The following is a 20,060-nucleotide window of genomic DNA, read 5'->3' on the forward strand; positions in this document are numbered from 1 at the left end:
CCATGATCATCTATGTGAGAGAACATGACAACTTCCTCTTCCAGGAGCAGTCCATTTGTAGCCTGAGACCTGGATTACTTTATGGACTCCTGTAACGTGACATATTTGCATGAGAAACAGAATATTCAGCAGGAAATGTAGGGCGGAATTTAAATTTCATCCACTGGGACAGGTGAGGGTCAATCAGAAACAAACAGGCTCCTTGAACACGTGAGTCTCTCACACACAGCATTAGTCCTGCCAAACAGGTGTGTGTGGGATAACCATGACAAGACACCTGGAAACAAGTCCAGATCTGATTAGAGGAGACTGAGAACAAACAGCCCACCTGCAGCCTGGGACACCCGTCCAAACCAGACCAAAAACACAGAACCATTGCAAGAGCGTTTCATTCTCTGGGTTATCCTAAAAATATCTAAGTATCACTGCCTAAAATAACCAAAACATTGATCTGAAGAACCTGACATGAAATATCAAAAACTATTTTAATCTCCATAAAGCAATATAACAATTAAAAAATCTGACGCAATCAAAATTGCTCTTAAAATAATAAAAAAGGTAAATAACAAATTACTAAATTTGTCCCTTTTATCCTTTAAAACTCATCTTTGATCATCAAGAAGACATATTTAAACTTTTTTTCCAGTGAAAATCATTTCTTCATGCATTTAAATTTGAATGGACTTTTTTTTTTAAGTTAATCTAAAAGGTCTTTTACTGCTAAAAAAAAAAAAGAACCAATCAGGCGACAGAAAGCATGTAGTTGATTGTGTAGGACAGGTTATTCAGCAAAGTTAATGTATTGTATCAAATATGATAAAGAAGTATCTTATGCTCAACAAGGCTCTATTTATTTGATCAAAAATACAGTAAAAACAGCAATATTGTAAATTATTACAATTTAAAGTAACTGTTTTCTTTTTGAATGTTTTATTTTTTTGCATCATTACTGTGACATGATCCTTCAGAAGTCCTAATAATATGCTGATTTGATGCTTATTATTATTATCAATGCTGAAACCAGTTGTGCTGCTTCATGTTTTTGTGGAAAAATTTATATATTTGTTCAGCATTTTTCGATAATGCCTATTTCACACGGCACAATTTTTCAAAGTCATCGGTTCACCGTTGTTTCCACACTGCACGACTCTCTGGGGTAGCATTCAGTTGCTGCCGTGTTCACGTTGCACGATGGATCGGTGACAGGAGGTTACAAACTGCATGACTTTACAATAGGAAGAATTGCAAACTACGTTTCAGATAACTCCTCCCCAAATTTCCTGCTGCCATGTATCTTGCTCTCTCATTGGCTGTAGGTCTTTGGTGATGTATGTTTCAGTCAGAACTCATTTCACACAGCAATTATCTTTGATAATTTACACTTCATGATTGTCACTCGCGTGAACGTGTACCGATTTGCCTCTGATTTCGGGCATTTGTCAGGGCATGAAAATCAGGGCTAAAATCGTGCAGTGTGAACTCGGCATAAGTTCAAAAGAACAGCATTGATTTAAAATAGAAATCTTTGTAACATCTTTGAAACGTCTTTACTGACCCAAGTTTTTAAAAGGTTGCGTAAATCTTTTTTTTTTTCAAAGAACAATTTAACTAAAAAAGCTGTCCATATGACATCATATGGAACTTTAAACGTTCTTCTATGACATCATATGGAACTTTAAAAGTTCCCTTATTTTAAAGTGAAACAGAACCATTTGTAGGTAATTTATAAAAAAGAAGCCTTTCCTGTGCATATGCATGCATAACTCATTCATCTTTTCAGCACACGTTCATGTACATCCAAGTTAAGAGAGCGATTAGCAGAGTATCAGTTTTCCAGTGTGTCATCATGATAAGCAGACATATGCCAACCAGCTCCTCGACACACTCAGAAACTCTGCTTGCCGGGCTGTTCAGTAGTGCTGCTAATCCTCAGATATCTACAGCCGCTCCGATCCGGTAGGTACTTCATTTAAAAGAGCTTAGAGAGGCAGCGAGGCGGCGGGAGGGAAGAATGCGGACAGCTGCAGCGGCGTCAGATGAGGTGAGGAGCGCAGCCACTGATCTCCACTCGTACCGACCCAACATACGCACGGGCCTCACTTTTTAATTACACACCGACAAATAACAAAGAAATGATGAACAGACGTCTCAGCCTTCATGTTCACAATGCATCCTTATGCTTTACATGAATCTCAAAGAATTCATGTAATAAAGACCCAGAACAACAATAAAATTCACAAAAACAAAACAGGCCTTATTGGTCTGACACAATTAAATCCATTTCAGCTTTCAGCGCGACCGCATCAGAAAACAAAAATCTGTTTCAAATAATGTTGACAGCAAAATTAAATACCAAACCCTTATTTACACAAGAGGACAAAAACCCTAAAAAGGAAATCAAACTCGGCCAGTCTGAATGTCCCTCATGTTACACAACAGCTCTGGAAGTTTATCTGGAACAAATGCAAAATCAAACTATCATTTCATTCAACCATAAAACTCCAAATAGCGACTTTTTCTAAATGGATAGTTTTGGTCCAACAATATTGACCCTAACCTTGTCCATTTTGCTTTTGATTCTGTCACGTTCATAATTTCTGTGCAGTTCATATTAATATATTGATTTTTACTTTGGTACAATAAGCAGTACCATGTTGAAATACAATACAAAATATGATTTCTGAAGCAAAACCAGTGGCGAACCTCTGCAAGAAATGTCGTAAACATCAGCTTACGTGTCCCAGACTGTCCCATAAACTAATGGAGCATGACATACCTCATAAACACATGCTGATGGAGTACAAACCGTCTGGATACAGACTCAAACTGAGTGCCTCCTTAGTAAAATGGCTAATCCATTCAAATATCATGATGCTTGATACCAATTTAAAGTGTAAAGTGTAATATAAAGTGTAACAGTCACCCACTTTGGAAATGTTGGTTTTGGAAACAATTTTCGCATACGATTTAAAAAAAAAAAAAAAAAAGAGTGGGAAGTCGTGGCCTAATGGTTAGAGAGTCGCACTCGTAATCCAAAGGTTGCGGGTTCGAGTCTCGGGCCGGCAGGGATTGTAGGTGGGGGGAGTGAATGTACAGCACTCTCTCCACCCTCAATACCACGACTGAGGTGCCCTTGAGCAAGGCACCGAACCCCCAACTGCTCCCCGGGTGTGTGTTCACTGTTGTGTGTGTTCACTGCTGTGTGTGTGCACGTTGGATGGGTTAAATGCAGAGCACGAATTCCGAGTATGGGTCACCATACTTGGCAGTATGTCACTTCACTTTAATGAGGAAAATTACTACAATCCCATGAAGCATTGCAAATGACAATCTAATTAATTAACAAACTAATTTGTGATTTAAAGATATTGATTACACACACACACACACACACATAAATGTGTCTAAATACAAATTCATACAATATTCATCTAAATACAAATATTTAACAGTTCCAAAGAGTTTCTTTTGTTCCATTTTGTTTGATGTGATTCTCTGTTTGGTGGAGATTTCTCTAAAATCACAGATAATGTAGTTTTTCACCATGCTGCTTTTAAACATGATTATTTTTTAATTTTTTTTAAAGTTGAAGTAATGTATACTGATGGCTTCAACAAAAGCATATATGTGACCCTGGACCACAAAACCAGTCATAAGGGTCAATTTTTAGAAATTATGTATACTGATGTATAAATCTCAATAAATAAGCTTTGCATTGATGTATGGTTTGTTAGGATCGGGCAATATTTGGTCGAGATACAACTTTTTGAAATCTGGAATCTGAGGGTGCAAAAATCTAAATATTGAGAAAATCACCTTTAAAGATGTCCAAATGAAGTTCTTAGCAATGCATATTACTATATTACTACATATTACTATATATTTACGGTAGGAAATTTACAAAATATCTTCATGGAACATGATCTTTACTTAATGTCCTAATGATTTTTGGCATAAAAGAAAAATCTATAATTTTGACCCATACAGTGTATTTTTGGCTATTGTTACAAATACACCCCAGCGACTTAAGACTGGTTTTGTGGTCCAGGGTCACATATCACCGATTAACTGCCTTGCAGCTCATAGAAGGTGTGTCGTTAAAGGTTTATAAGTTATTTTTCAAAATAAATGCATTTTTTACTTCCATAACCCAACTATCGCGCTCTACTAAAGGAACAAAAATGTCATTTTAATCATACTTATTCCTTTATATAATTACAACATTTAAATATTAATACAAAATTAGAATAATTAAATATTATAGAAATAATATAATACACACACACATACATATATAGATATTTATTTTTATTTTTTTTCTATTGAAAAAATTTATGTTTACTATTGAAATGTTGTTGTATGTATGCATTTATCAATTTTATTTATTTTCTGTATTTTCTTAAATGGGTGTGTATTAGTGATGCGCGGGTCGTCTCGTAACCCGCGGGTCGGGTTGGGGCGGGTAAAGAAATTGTCACTTTATTTGCGGGCGGGTTGGGGCGGGTCATTAAAAAAAAAATCCATGTATGTTGCGTGCAATTCCCTATAGCCTATATTAAATATTTGGGAATATCTATTTTCATGTTTTATTAAGTTCTTTGATAAGGTTACGTCACGTGACAAGTCACGAAAGCGCCAAGCAGCTACCGCTGCCAGTCACAACAAAAACAAAGAAATAAAAGTGAATATGGAAGACGAGGTGCGGGAGAAATTGTATCCCAGCCACAAGCGCATCAAGCGAGCGCACATTCAGCTCTGCTGACCGGGTGCTGGAGTCCAGGCGAAATAGATTAAACCCCGGTACAGTGGATGCCATTCTTTTTTTGCACAGCGAACGTAAAAACGCTAAATGAACATTTCCGTGTGATAAATGAAAAAAAAAAAAATGTCAGTGGTTATTTAGCGTAGGCTGTAAACTGTAGGCCTGCCCTATACAAATCTAAAATAAAAAATTGTTTAGCCTAGATTACAAACGCTGCTTTGTAAATGTTTAAAATGTGTATCATTATCTTGTTATTAATATGACCTGATTTATCGTTCATATTCATAATCATATGTTGTTGCCAGTTTACAGGGCGATGTTTCCAAGCACTTTCAGGCTGAAATAAAGGCTGTTTTCATTTGAATTACAGTGCCTAGTATGTCTATTTAATGGTCGCAGGTGCTGGGCGGGGCGGGTTGTAAAAATATATACAGTGGTGCGGGGCGGGCTGGGGCGGGCCAAATAATTTCATAAAAGCGGGACCCGCGGGTTGGAAAAATACACGACCCGCGCATCACTAGTGTGTATAGAGTATTTACAGAGTGTTAACTTTTAGTTTGAGCTACTTTCTCTTATTTGTAAGTCGCTTTGGATAAAAGTGTCTGCTAAATGACTAAAAGTAAAAGTAAAGTAATATTAAAGAAGAAAAATATTTCAAATATTTTAAAAAAATTAAATCAAATTAAAATGCCACGTAGCCTTCAATTATTTAAATTAAGTGTACTTAACTTTAGGACTTCAAACTTCATGTCTTATTTCTTTTTATAAAGAATTGATAAAAATCTGAAATGTAAAAAAAAAAAAGATTAAATTAACATTTTATTTAAAATGGCATGTAGACATTTTTTTAAATAAACAACTTTAGGTCTTCAAACTTGTCTTTTTATGATTGTTATGTCTTTTTTTAATGAATTAATAACAGTATGAAAAATAAATCATAAAATAAATGACCAAAAATTATTTATATATTAAAACAAATAATGTAAATAATGGGGTGAATGGTCTGTTATGGCTGTGTTTGCCTGTGTGTGTGGTATCATTCAGAGTTTAAGGCCTGATCCCAGAAAGTCCCGGGAACGAGCAGCTAAGCGTTAAAACTCCAGACGACGATCGACTTCAAGGGGCAGCAGGATATAAGCGTTAAACTACCTGTCAGCGGAGCTTGAGAACTAGACGAGTGAGTTAGAAGAGACCCGAGGACAAGAACCAGGGATGGATGAAGTAGACGTGAGGTCACGACCAGAACGACCCCCGATGCTGAGGGTCACAGGAAGAGATCCATCTACTCGCTGTGAACTTGTTAGTCACGCATACATCACCATAAAACACACTCGCATAAACAGAAAAGCCTATTTCTGAGATGCTTAAACACATCTTAATACAGTTTGTTGCATTATTTCAGCTTTGATGCGACATGCTAAAAGTGCTCAGGTCTGGTTAAAACCAGTCGGGCTTCGATTACAGATGGCTGACCGCAACGTCATAAATCTTCCCTCCAAAGCAGGCCTGAAAATCACGGCGATGAAGGAGTAACAAGCGAAGGGAATCTTTTCCACGAGATCCGTCCTGTAAATAACTTAATTGCAGTCAAGCGTTTGAACCAACACTTAAGTGACATCACTATTTTGTGCGCCGTTTCGGGAACCTCGACTGACGCTAAACGCATTTCTCGCCAACAGGACCGAACCCAAACTCATCTCAGTGTGAAATTAAAAGAGACTAACGTATAAGTAAGGGCCACCGGTTAAGTCTGCAAATACCGGAGAGTGGCGCTTCTCCAGAAAGACAAGCTTAGAAAGGAAAACAGCATGGCTCAGCTGTGCCAAGAACATCATAAACTCATACTGTTACAAGCCCAGGAAGAGGGTGAATTAGGGGACACGTCATCAGTGAGTACACCAGCGCTGAACCGTGGGCTTTGTTTTGGCACAATGACACTCAGCGCGTAATGGAGAAAGTCTGCAAGTAAGCAGTCATTGAGCTTTATAGAAAATGTCTTCAAAATGAAATCAAAATTGGCCCTACTTAATGTCTTTTAGCCGATTTTGTGCATGATTAACCAGCGAATGTTATTCTAAAGAGAAACAATGTCAAAAATTTAAAAAAAAAGGAAAAAAGACTGAAGACAACTTGCAATGTTCCTCAAATGACTATTCTTGCACTATCCAATCATTTCCCAGTGGATAAAAGAAAGTCCCTGACTACATGGGCTGCAAAATGGGTTGCAAATGATATTCTATGTTGACTTTAAGGCCTTTTAATCGAGACTGAATATTTGCCATGAACATGATGATTAAATAAATCAGTTTTTATGGAAAGTAGGTCTCAGGGGTAATTTAGTATTATTAATAGACTATTTTAGAATTTATTAATATTTTGAATTAGCTTTTAATTTTATATTTTGTTTTTATTTTATTTTAAAATAATTTTATTTCATAAAAAAATATTATAAATTTTATTTAAACAAATATTATTATATATTTCTTATATTTTCATTTTAAATAATTTTAAATAATATTTCTGCTTTAATTTCAATTCAGTTTTAGTCATTTTAGCACTTCAACCTGTTTTATTTCAGTTAGTTGCCAAAAAACATTTCTAATATTTAATAGTTCTTTTTAAGATTAATTTTTCATCTTATATTTATTATTTTTATGTTATTTCAGCTTTATTTCAATTAATAAAAAGCAATATTTCTAATATTATTTTAAGTTTTTCTACCCCCCCAAATCTTATATTTATATTTATCATTTTAATTTTGTTTGAGCTACAGTGTTAGTTAAAAAAGAACAACTCGGTGTGTTGACCATTTATCTATATGTGACCCTGGACCACAAAACCAGTCTTAAGTGTTGATTTTTGAGATTTATAAATGTATAAATTAATAAATAAGCTTTCCATTGATGTATGGTTTGTTAGGATCAGACAATATTTGGCTGAGATACAACTATTTGAAAATCTGGAATCTGAGGGTGCAAAAAAATCTAAATACTGAGAAAATCCCCTTTAAAGTTGTCCAAATGAAGTTCTTAGCAATGCATATTACTAATCAAAACTTAAGTTTTAATATATTTACAGTAAGAAATTTACAAAATATCCTCATGGAACATAATCTTTACTTAATATCCTAATGATTTTTGGCATAAAAGAAAAATTGATCATTTTGACCCATACAGTGTATTTTTGGCTATTGCTACAAATATACCCCAGCGACTTAAGACTGGTTTTGTACTCCAGGGTCACATATTTGGTGAAAAATTTAAATTGTGTCAGATTTGTTAGGATTTAAAGCACTGGTCAAGGCTCATTTTGACTGTTAAAGTAAATAGGTTAATGAAAGTCAACATGAAACAGCATTCCCATCCGATTTTACTTCTGTAATGTGACATTTCTGTTTGAAATGGTAAAAGGAGAAAAACAGGACTCGAGTAGATGATGAAAAGTTACACACCAGAATAAAATCAGGTGGTTGAGGAAAGTTGCGTCAGAGGTGAAGAAAGTTGTTATATTTTGATGAAAGATTACAAAGATTTTCCTGGAATGACCAGCACTGATAAATCATATACAATAAAACCAGAAACATGTAACAATAAAGTAAAAAAAGTTCAATATTAACCTCTTAAACACCAGATCTAATCCTAAAAGAAACAGAGATGGATAAAGAGACATAAACAGATGCGAGGTGCGGGTTCATCATCTGACACTACAAATGTTTTAGGACTGATACAATCTCCTGCTCTGTTTGATTACTATCTTCTGTTCTGAGAAACGCTTAGTGTGACTGGACGTCACAGCTTCTTCATCTTATTTTAAATCATTCCAGTGGCAAAGTTTCTTCTCCATATCTGCATGTGTTTGTCCCTGCTCTCCGAGGGTCGTGTGCTGATATCTCCCGCTCTCTCTCTGTGTGGGATCAGGAAACACATCGCATGGACACATTCCTGAGACATGCAGAACACACACATGCTGCAAGCACACAACAGTCATGTCTGTGCATGTCCGGATACTCTTACATATCGCACTCAGGTTTACATTTACCACTCTAACATGCCAAAATAACTCAATGGAAATGCATTGGTAGATGTCATATTTGATTTCACTGGAGTAACAACAAAGCGGTCATACAGTCTTAAGGTTTGGTCTTTATTCCAGTTTGTTCCCTGGAAAGTTTTTGGAAAAGTCCATGTTTTGTCTGCAGAAAACCAAAGTACACAACAGTAAAACCTACACGGCAGACTGTGTGTGTATTTCTTTCATTTGCGACAAATTAAATATGACATCTACTTAGCTGAGGTTCATTGTGTATATATCACTAACATAAACAGGCACGCTAAAGTAGTACTGCGGTAAATCGCTCTTTAAAGGCTTAAATGAGCAAAAACAGGCTAGTAAGTACGTAAATTAAACGCAAACAAAGAACTGGTATACTAAAACACCAGATACAAATGAGTAAAACATGTCAAATAGCCAAATATTAAGGTCAGATATAGTGCAGATACAGTTATATTGTGAGTTAAGATGGTGTTACACAGGTGATAATGGACAAGAAGAAAGGTTAGTGAGGTTTTTTTGTGCTTAAATTAACGTTAAAAGACATTCCTTGCTGTAATAGACATTTCTCGTTATTCTAAAGCAAATTAAAATACTATCAAATTTACAGTTTTTGGAGTATAAAAGAACAATCATTTGCACGGGGCGGTACCTTTTCATTTCTGAGATTGAATTAAATGTGCAATTCTGAAAGACTGAAATAGTATTTTCTTGTAAAACGTTTTTTCAGTGCATATAATAAGCTGCGGTGTATAGCGTGCGCATCTATCTCTGTTAGAGACAGGTCAGTGTTGCAAATTGTGCCCTTTCCCATCTACCCTTCCCTTCCCCTAAAAACAGCAAACCGTAAATCAGCTGCTCACCTACACAGTGAGACAAACCAACCAAACAATATAATCCTGACAACTGGTTCTACAGACGCCTGCAGATCATCACACGCGTGTGTTTGTGTGTCCAGCAATACAACACCAGGATACAGACAGAGTGTACTTGGAAAGATTCTGCAACGTTAAAGCTATTACAATAACTAATCATGATTAATCTTGTGTATACATTTGTGTAGGGGTCAAATTAATACTTTTATTCAGCAAGGACGCATTAAATGATCACTTTCTATTCATTAAAAAGAAATCCTTAAAATGTATAAGTTTCCTCAAAAATATGGAGCAGTACAACTATTTTCAACTTCGATAATAATAATAAATGTTTCTTAAGCAGCAAATCATCATATCAGAATGATTTTTGAAGGATCATGTGACACTGAAGACTGGAGTAATGATGCTGGAAATCCAGCTTTACATCACAGAAATAAATTCTATTTTAATATATATTCAAATAGAAAACAGTCTTTTTAAATTGTAAAATTATTTCACAATTTTGCTGTTTTTACTGTATTTTTGATCGAATAATAGCAGCCTTGATGAACAGTAAACAGTACTGAACAGCACTAAAATAATAAAAGCCACACATAAAAAATATATATTTTTTAGGCTATTTTTCTCAACTCTAGTTATGTGTTTGCATGTACTGTATGGTCTGTTTTGGTGGGCTGGTCCAGCTCATATTTCAAAGAGCAGTCTGTCTGTACCTTGCACAAATTACTCCAGTCAGACATCAGATAACACTGGAACTGATAAAATCATATCTCAGATACTAAATCAATAAGTGTGAACACAGACAGTCATCTGCTCCAGTTATGATGAGTGATGATGATGATTTCCCTGCAAACACATGCTGGGGACAAAGACACTCAAGAAACTGTTCAATACAGATTCAGCTTCAGATTGACAAAAATCTTAAATTAAGATATTTCTTAAGATAAATGATAAGAACTTTGTTCCAAAGTGCAAGTTTTGAAAAGTTCTCAATGATTTTCTTACGAACATCTATTAATAGTTTTTTTTTCTTAAGAAGGAAATCAAAGGATTTGGTGTTATCTGATTACATGGCAGTTCTTGCCAAAGAGTCGCAAATCAGCTCAATCAAAAACACCTCAAAGGCAGTTCTTGAAAAATTTTATTCCTAAGAATATTTTATGAATTCGGCCTCCGTAGAGCAACTGTATAGCAATGTGTTAATTCAATGAACACCTTAGTTAACCTCAGTCACCGAAGTACAATAAGTACAATTTACTAGACTCTAATGAAACCCACATACACACAAAACAAGCACTGCTATACACAAACACTATAGTGGTCACAAATGACAGATTCAGCAATTTGTTGCAGCATGTGCGCATTTCTGATTGTTGTTCATCAGCATCATTTGTTTGTTTTCTGGGTCTCTCTTGTATTCACGTTTGACGGGCATGGCTGGCATTATAAAATCACTGGCAACAGCGCTGGAAATAAACAAAATACAGCTTGAGCAAATAAAATAAACAGAGTTTCTGCATTAACCACTGTGTCTTTGTTTTCTGAGTGGCTGCTATCGGTGTTTATCAGTTTCTCTTCCTCTTCATCTGTCTCTATCTGCTGTGCAGTATCTCTGTGTGTGTGTTTTTGGAAGAGTGCATGATAGGTCACCATGTGTGCAGCTTGTGTTTGTGTGTGTTTAAGCAGACCGGATTAGTCACCTGAGCACGGCGCACTAACTTGTCAAGTGTTTATCAAACCTGGATGCACACGCAAAGACATCGGGCCGCACATAGCGATCATTGCTGAGACCATACCTCAAACAAACCACAAACATCAGGCTGCTCATTCCACACAACACTGAGAGAAGCAGCACACCAGAAACACTGGTGTGCTGACTACATAGACTGAATTTTAAGGGACAGATTTACTAAACAGGGCAAATTAGTGTTAGAGCGCAATTCCATTAGTGCTGTCAAACAATTAATCGCGATTAATCACATTCAAAATAAAAGTTTTTGTTTACGTAATATGTATGTGTACTGTGTATATTTATTATGTATATAATAAATACAAACACATTCAGTATATATTTTGAAAATATTTACATGTATTTACATGTTTATATTTATATTCAGATCATTTATATTTTATATAAATATATTTAATATATAAACAACATTTTTCTTAAATATTTACATGCATGTATGTGTATTTATATATACATAATAAATATACACAGTACACACATATATTATGTAAACAAAAACTTTTTATTTTGGATTTAATTAATCGCGATTAATCGTTTGACAGCACTAATATTATATTTATACAATTCAAATTATATATAAATACATTTAATAACATAACATTTTTCTTAAATACATACTGTATGTGTGTGTATTTATATATACATAATAAATATACACAGTATACATGATATGTGACAAAAACTTTCATTTTGGATGCGATTAATCGTGATTAATCGTTTGACAGCACTAAAAAGAGAGGGGAAAATTCTGTGTGTGATTTACTGTCAAGATGCACATTAAAGAAAACAGATGCAGCCAGATCATTTCCATAATGACCAGCACAATCTACCAAGAGCAGCGCAAATTACCGCTTTGTTTAAGACATGCTTTTTTTGGGGCATTAAATAATGCCGCGAATACCAGTAAATTGACGAGCGCAAATCTTAGTAAATCGCGTTGGGTGATTCCATAAATTTGTATATCGATAGGGAAACACTTACAAATGCATATTCAATAAGGTAAGTCGCAAAAATAACTGTGTCCATGCCTTATCAGTGCTAATTTCCCACTGTGTGTCTTTACTAAATCCTGACAGTAGTTTTTTACGCCAAATGAGGGTTTGCACTGCTGCAAGCTGATAGTAAATCTGGCCCTAAATCATCCAAAACGAAATTCGAATCCCATGTTCAGAATGACACTGAATTTTGTTGCTGGTGGGCATCAAGTGGTGTTTTTTTTTATTTTAAAAACCTATATGGCCTAATGTGATTAGTGTGCTGTAACTGTCCATCGATTGTGAGAGTCTGATCACAAATGGAATGTGTTGAAAGTAAAAATAAGTTCAGCTGCTAAAATTATCTATGAATACAATGAGCGATTATTAGCGTATGAATCGAGCTCTGTCACAGTTCATTTATCATGTGTTATTGTTGCATGTGCATTTCTTAATGTATCTGATAAATCATCCTTAAACTTGGCAGATGAGTTAAGTCCAGTATAAATACTGAGTATTTTTAACAAGATTTTTTAAATGCTTTTGAAAGAAGTCTCTTCTGCTCAGCAAGGCTGCATTTATTTGATGTACTGTAAAATACAGCAAAAACAGTAATATTGTGAAATATATTTTACATTTTAAATAGCTGTTTTCTATGTGGATATATGTTCAAATTTATTTCTGTGATGTGCAGCTGAATTTCCAGCATCATTACTCCAGTCTTCAGTATCGCAGGATCCTTCAGAAATCATTCTAATACGCTGATTTGCTCAAGAAACGTTTAAATGGTCGTGGTGCTTGAAACCGTGATATATTTTTTCCCAGATTAATAGATGAATAGGAAGCATTTATTTGAAATAGAAATCTTTTGTAACAATAAAAATGTCTTTAAAATTTTGTTTTAATTAAAATTAATCAAATTAAAAAAATCTTGTTTGTGTAAAGTAAAAATACTTATGTCTATTTGTAGAGTATTATATCAGAGCACTATATTGTTAGTTTAGAAACATACTCTATTAATGTGAAACTCTGCTGAAATCAAATGAGTCACGATTTCTGTGTGCATCATGTCATTTGAGTTCCTGGGGGCCACATAAAAGAGATGCTCAATGGCTATATGTTCCAGTCAACATGTGCAGTGACTGAGTGTTGAGAACCACTGAAATGAAGGAAAAAGCTGAGATTCCCAGCCTCTCCCATGGGAACAGACCACTCCTCTCTCTCTCTCTCTCTCCCTCTCTCTCTGGCAACATGACATAATTCTTCTGACTGTCATCACAGTGTTTCCCACCCAAATTCTCTCCTGTTCCTTCACATTAGTCCTATCCACATGGATAAAGGGCTCTCTCTCTGTCAGGCTAATTCATCCTATCAGCTATAAATCTCACCAAACTCATCAAGAACATGACGGCTCATACTTCACTCCAGAAAAAGATCAAATATATTTTTCAGAAAGCCTATTTTTAGGAACATTTTTGCATTGTGAGCTTCATAAAATTAAAACAATTAATTATAACATTTGATAGATATGTAAAATGAACGAATGAATGAGGATTTTCTTTTTTAAAAGGAACATTCAAAGATAAAATATTTTTTGTAAAAAGCTTATTTTTATACTAAAATTTTTACATTGTTAGATTATTTTCATGATAATTAAGTGCATTTTTCCACCCAAAATTATATTTTACATATTTATTTAAATTATAAAATACATTTTAAGTACAGTTTTAAGGATCCGTCATTGCATGCTTAAATCATAAAGAAATAGATCAACTACATTTTCTGGAAAGCATATTTTTAGAAACAATTTTGCAATTTAAGTTTATAAAGCAAGCAATAAGTAAAGGTAGAATGTGCAATTAAAGTATGTAAAGCAAATAAACTGACAATTAATTAAACATTTACTTAACATTAAACATTTAATTAAAACATTTGTTTAGTAAATAAACAAACAAACAAACCTACAAGCAAGCAAGTAAAAGTAAAATGCGCAAATACTCTAATAAAAAAAAAAAAGTAAAATTTCACATTTGCATATCTGAGGAATATATAAACAGGAAAATATCTTTTGCAGAAAGCATTTTTTTTATGATTATTTTCATATTGTGACATTATTTTCATGATCAAGTACAGTTTTCTCCCAATTTTCAATATTGCATTGCAAAAGATATATTATTTAAATAATAAAATACATTTAAGTACAATTTTAAGCGTATATAATATTTGATGTACAGAATTTATGCACATTTTAATCCAAATAAACAATGCCAAGACAGGAGAATGAGATTTGTTTTTGTTGTTGTTGTTGTTTTTACATTAGGATAATGTGAATTTGAGGAGGAAATTGTCATGCAATAAAATCTTAAATGCTCTAAAATATTTAAAATTTTCTTTATTCATTTCAAGTAATTTTGATTTTGATTTGGGGATGAAATACAACCATTTTTTTCATGAGATTCTCTTACTTACAAGCATTAACCCAAGTCTTTAAAAGGACTGTGGGAACCGAGTAGGTGACATCTCATGATATCTGACACATCCCAGGCCAAAAGCATGGTGTTGACTCAGTGGGCTTTGCTTACGGGGTCAGGGTCTATCAGCAGGAGCGTCTGCCTCTGTTTAAACCACTTCTTCTTTAACCAACAGCACTTTCCTCAAGCTCTCTATCTCTGTCTGAGCTCTTTATTTCACATTTATCAATGAATATGCCATAGAAAGAAACGCCAACAATTGAGCGTGTCATTATATGAGCAGAGGGACCAGGTGGAAACGTCATTATAGGAGTCAGTTCTATAAATACTGATGTACTGTCGTCACATGAGCGGGTGAAAGACAGGAGTTTGGAATCTGGACATGAACACCTGGTTTTTACAGTACGCCACTGTGGGCCAACCACACTTGGCGCTATAAAGTCGAGTCAGCCTATGGCCATAAAAACCAAATTAATTTCTGTCGCTCATGCTAATGGCCATCTCTGAAAACACTAAATATGTTTCAGCACTTCCAAACTTCTCCTCTGTGTGTTTCAAAGCCTCAAACTGACTCTGAAGAACCAGGGGAGCAGAGACCAAAGCAAAAATAATCCGGAAACACTGAATAAACTAATACGTTAATGGGAACTTTGCTAAGATTCAGTTAGTAAGTATGCAAAGCAAGTAAGTACAGCAAATAAGAGTAATTTAAGTAAGAATGTGAGTAAAGCAAGAAGAAATAATAGGGAAAAATGGAAATATAAAGCAAGTAAACAAGGAAAAGTATGTAAGTTAAAGTGCAATTAAAGTATACAAAGCTACTAAATTTAGACAAAGCAAATAAGATATACAAGACAATTTAATTTAATTTATATTAATTAATTCATTGTTAGAAATGTAAAATAAATAAACAAACAAATGTGGAATTTAAAGCTGGAAAAGAAAAGAAAAGAGTAGAAAAGAAAGAAATACACTGGTATTTTATTTTTGTGCTGGTTTTTTTCTTTATTTTTTGTGCTTTTCATCTTTTTATGAACATTCTTTAAATAAATAAATGCATTTTACAAAGGGAAAATTAAAAAGGAAGAAAAAATGATCTAATGGTATATGTTTTTGCATGTGCAAATACTGTTTGCTTGTTTTATTTTTGCACTGTGTTTATTTTAATATTTTTATTAAACAAACAAACAATTAAATAAAGTTAAAAAGGAAAATTAAAATAATAAAAGAAAAGAAAAGAAAAGAATAAAAAATTAATTTTACAAAGTGAAAATTAAAAAGAGGAAAAAAAATGATCTTATGGTATGTTTAGCATATGAAAATATTTGTTTGATTGTTTGTTTTATTTTTTGATAGTTTTTATTTTTATACTTTTTATAAAATAAATCAATTAATTAATGGACTTTAAAAAAGAACAATTAAAATAAGAAAATCAAAAGTGAAAAGAAAAGAAAAGAGGAAATATACAGTAAAAGACTAATTGCATACTGTTTAATTTGTATTTTAGTATGAAAATTCTTTGGAAAAATGTTTAATATGGCGAAAAATATTTGTCATGCTAAAAAACTGAAACTGAGAGAAGTGGAAATGCAGAGAATGATGTGTAGGACTAAAGCACTGGTGCAGGAGGAAGAAACCTCAAATGTTTATTTTAGTGATAAGTAATGACAGACGAGTGTTTGGATGAGAATGTGGAAACACACAAACACACACACACTTGCATACTGAGCTGATAAACACATGAAGTGTTCCTCTGTCCCGCTGACACCTGTCACATACTGAGTCCTTCAGTACCATCAACAACCTGTCTATACAGTCTAAACTTCCCCTGATCTTACGAGATTTACTGCACCTAAAACTCAAACCGGTGAGCGCCGAGAGCTTTCATCTGAGCGCTCGAGACGTAAACACACCTTAAACAGGATGAAGGATCCATCGTCAGTGACAACAGATGGATATGTTCCACTTAATGCACAGTATAAACTGCATACTGCATACTACTATCAAAAAATAGCATGCAACATTTCAAAAACCAGTTGTATATGTTTAATTCAAACAGTCAAAGAAATACCGTGCACACTATACTTTGAACTAGTATGGGTAGTATGGTATTACGCTATTCTAAACAGCCAGAGAGAGATGCTCTGTTCTTCTGATAATCTGCAAGAGGAGGATTTATTTAGTGTGAACACACACAGTTTAGCCCGGCATCATCAAACACGCATGAAATCGTTTATCTGTTCCTGCCATTCAATGTAATGTGTTTCAGATGTGCTGTCTGCATGTGCGCTTCATATACTGTAAATACATATCACAGAAAGGATATATAGGGCTGGATGACATACTTCTGGGAAGCCGACATGCTCAAACTTGGTTAAATAGCATTTTATTATTTCATCATTATGCATCCAACTTTTATGTTCAAATGAATGAGAACATTTGCAGTTTTAAAAACTACATGGATCTAGACAGGTCTCATCACTGTAATGCAGGTCTCAAAAGAGTTACTGCTACTATTGTAATCCCGTTTGCATGCACACAGCAGCTGATGGTTTATAGCTCAGTTACTGGACCATCAAGAGCTGCGAGGGAAGATTTCAGCATGAGAATCACGTCTTGAGAGCAGCTTTCTGTGGTTTTGGGTTCATAACACATGACCTAAGATGCACTGACTGTAATGGAGACTGCAGAACTTCAACAAGATCATTTAAATCCATTCACAAGTCACAAAGAGATATTTGTTGATTCCATTACAGTTTTTCTCAGTTGCTTTGGTGCATTTCTCAGAACAGAAATGACATTTTCAAAACTACTTGTTCAACCTCCACATCATCTAGTCACTTGTGCACATCATAAAAGCAGTTTCTCATTCTTTTGAACAAGTTGCGATTGCTTTGGTACATTCATGCAACTGACTATGTACATTTGTCTGCCGTTTCCAACATTATAATTTACTATTGTCATGTTGCTCAAAATGTATTATATAGTACTCTGTGCTATAGTCTCACCCCTCAAAACATCTAGTCATTAGTTCATCGTATAAGTCATTAAATGCAAAATGGTTGATCTAGTTGTCAGAAACTGTCAAGCATATTTTCTACACATCTCTATGAGACTTTTTGCAAATTTGCCATGAATTGTGCAAGTGAATCTCACTAATGAAGAGAATATAGATCAACCAATTCTCTGAAATAGCTCAAAGGTGCATTTCATGACCCTTCAATTGGAAAGCATATATAGACAGAGGACAACACAAAAGTTACAAATACTGACGATGGATGAACATCCAGAAAACAATCAGGGACAACAGCCGAGAGGAAGAAGAGGAGTAAGGATGCATGGAAGTGTACAGAGGCAAAACAGAGGAAGAGGATGAAGAGGCCAAGGACAGAGGTGCATATCAGATGAAATAATGTTGTCAATCATGGCCTTACAATGGCTGAAGGGTGCAGCTAAAAATTGGAGATTGACCATATCCTCAATAATTCAAACATTTTGAAACAGTGCAGTAATCTGTAAATTTGTACTTTTGAAAGTTACTGTAATATGGCATACATAAGAAGTGCAGCCTTCTGCATTTCAGTACAGTAACTGTCATCCAAACTGTAGCCATAGTTTACGTCAAGTAATACTAACATAGTGCATGCACTGTTGCACTTCAAACTACTTTACATGTAATACATTCGTACAAAAATAAATGTACTATATAAATACAAATGTTCATATACTTTTTTTCTATGTACTATTGACTCTTCTCAACAAATATCAGATTTTTTTTATAAAACCTTAATTTCCATGGTTGACTGTCATGGTGAAAAAAACAACTAAACATTTTGACCAGTGTGGCTCACATGATGGCAAAAATACTTTATATTTTGGTGGCCTTGGCCAAATTACTGACACGAAAACTAGGTTTTGAAGCATGACTGAAATGTTTTGGGCGAGTAACTACATTTTGCAGACATGCAATAAAGTTCTGAAGTTCCAGCAAACAGTTGTGACATTTGCACTCACAGTTTCGAAAAATGTGCCAAAGCAATTGAGAAAAACTGTAAGAGCCTGAAACTACTGAACTAGATAGAACGATAGAATGACAGACAGACAGACAGACAGACAGACAGACAGACAGACAGACAGACAGACAGACAGACAGACAGATAGATAGATAGATAGATAGATAGATAGATAGATAGATAGATAGATAGATAGATAGATAGATAGATAGATAGATAGATAGCACAAATATCGTGTGTCTGCGCATGAATAATATGTAGAAGCCTACATTTCGAAAGCTTTAAAATAATGTGGTATATTTTTAACACACTAAACACTACAGTGATGTAAATGAAGGGTATGCAAAAAGCACAAATGTCAGCGCGTGTCTGCGCATACCGGTCAGGCGAGTTGAGATGCAAAAAAAGAAAAAGAAAAAAAAAAAACACCAGGAGCACGTCCATAAGCGTCGCCTAGTTTAACGCGCTCGCGCGCTCCAGCCGCTCCTCCCAGAGTGAAGTTAAAGCGCGAGGCGAGCGCAGCGTTCCGGAGTCTCTCCGCGGACACTCAGACTGAACTTTACAAAGGGACTCTCTATCAAAACCACTGCATATCAACTCCACTCGAGCACACATGAGACATAGCCTATTTCATATCGTTCGGAAAGAAACGCGAATTGTTGGATAAATCAACCCAGGACTGACGGAACGCGCTCGGTGCGTTTACCTCCAATGCACCGCTGATGCGCTTGAGCTGGTGAGTGAAACTCAGAGTTTAAAGAGTGAAAAAACACTTGTGTTGCGTTAACACATTTGGATGTTGATTTTACAGTGTTAGTGTGAAGATTCCTACATTACCGATCTCAAATTCATGTGTAGACGAACTTACACGTGTATTACAGCTCGTGTTTACATTACGCATGTATTCATTTAGCAGGCAAATGAACAATAGCCCTATTGCTTTTTATTCACAAGAAATGATCTCTAAGAGTTATCTTAGATGCGCTGCAATAAAGTTTCAAAGCTAGACTGAAGCTTTAATCGTCCGTTCACGGTTTTACAAACACTGCATTGGTTCAGAGCGTTTCAAAAGGTTTGATGCTGGTGCGCTTGAGTGTACAGTGTGCATGATTGTGCATATATAACCTAATGTTGTGCATATTACCAGCATTGTAGACAAGCATAA

The 20,060-nt window shown here is 34.8% G+C and overlaps 2 protein-coding genes across 2 annotated transcripts in view; one reads left to right on the forward strand and one right to left on the reverse strand.

Moving 5' to 3' along the window:
• The window catches only part of LOC306849211 (coronin-7-like), a 169,751-nt gene that overhangs the window by 20,422 nt on the left and 129,269 nt on the right, over window positions 1-20,060 (reverse strand). The window lies entirely within an intron of this gene.
• The window catches only part of LOC306849218 (vasorin-like), a 30,314-nt gene continuing 29,640 nt past the window's right edge, over window positions 19,387-20,060 (forward strand). The window contains exon 1 of the mRNA XM_079384101.1: window positions 19,387-19,631. Within this exon, the coding sequence (XP_079240227.1) occupies window positions 19,618-19,631 (14 nt within the window). The 5' untranslated portion in view covers window positions 19,387-19,617. The remainder of the gene's footprint in view (window positions 19,632-20,060) is intronic.

Source organism: Barbus barbus, assembly GCF_936440315.1.
Source record: "Barbus barbus genome assembly, chromosome: 3".
NCBI lineage: Eukaryota > Metazoa > Chordata > Actinopteri > Cypriniformes > Cyprinidae > Barbus > Barbus barbus.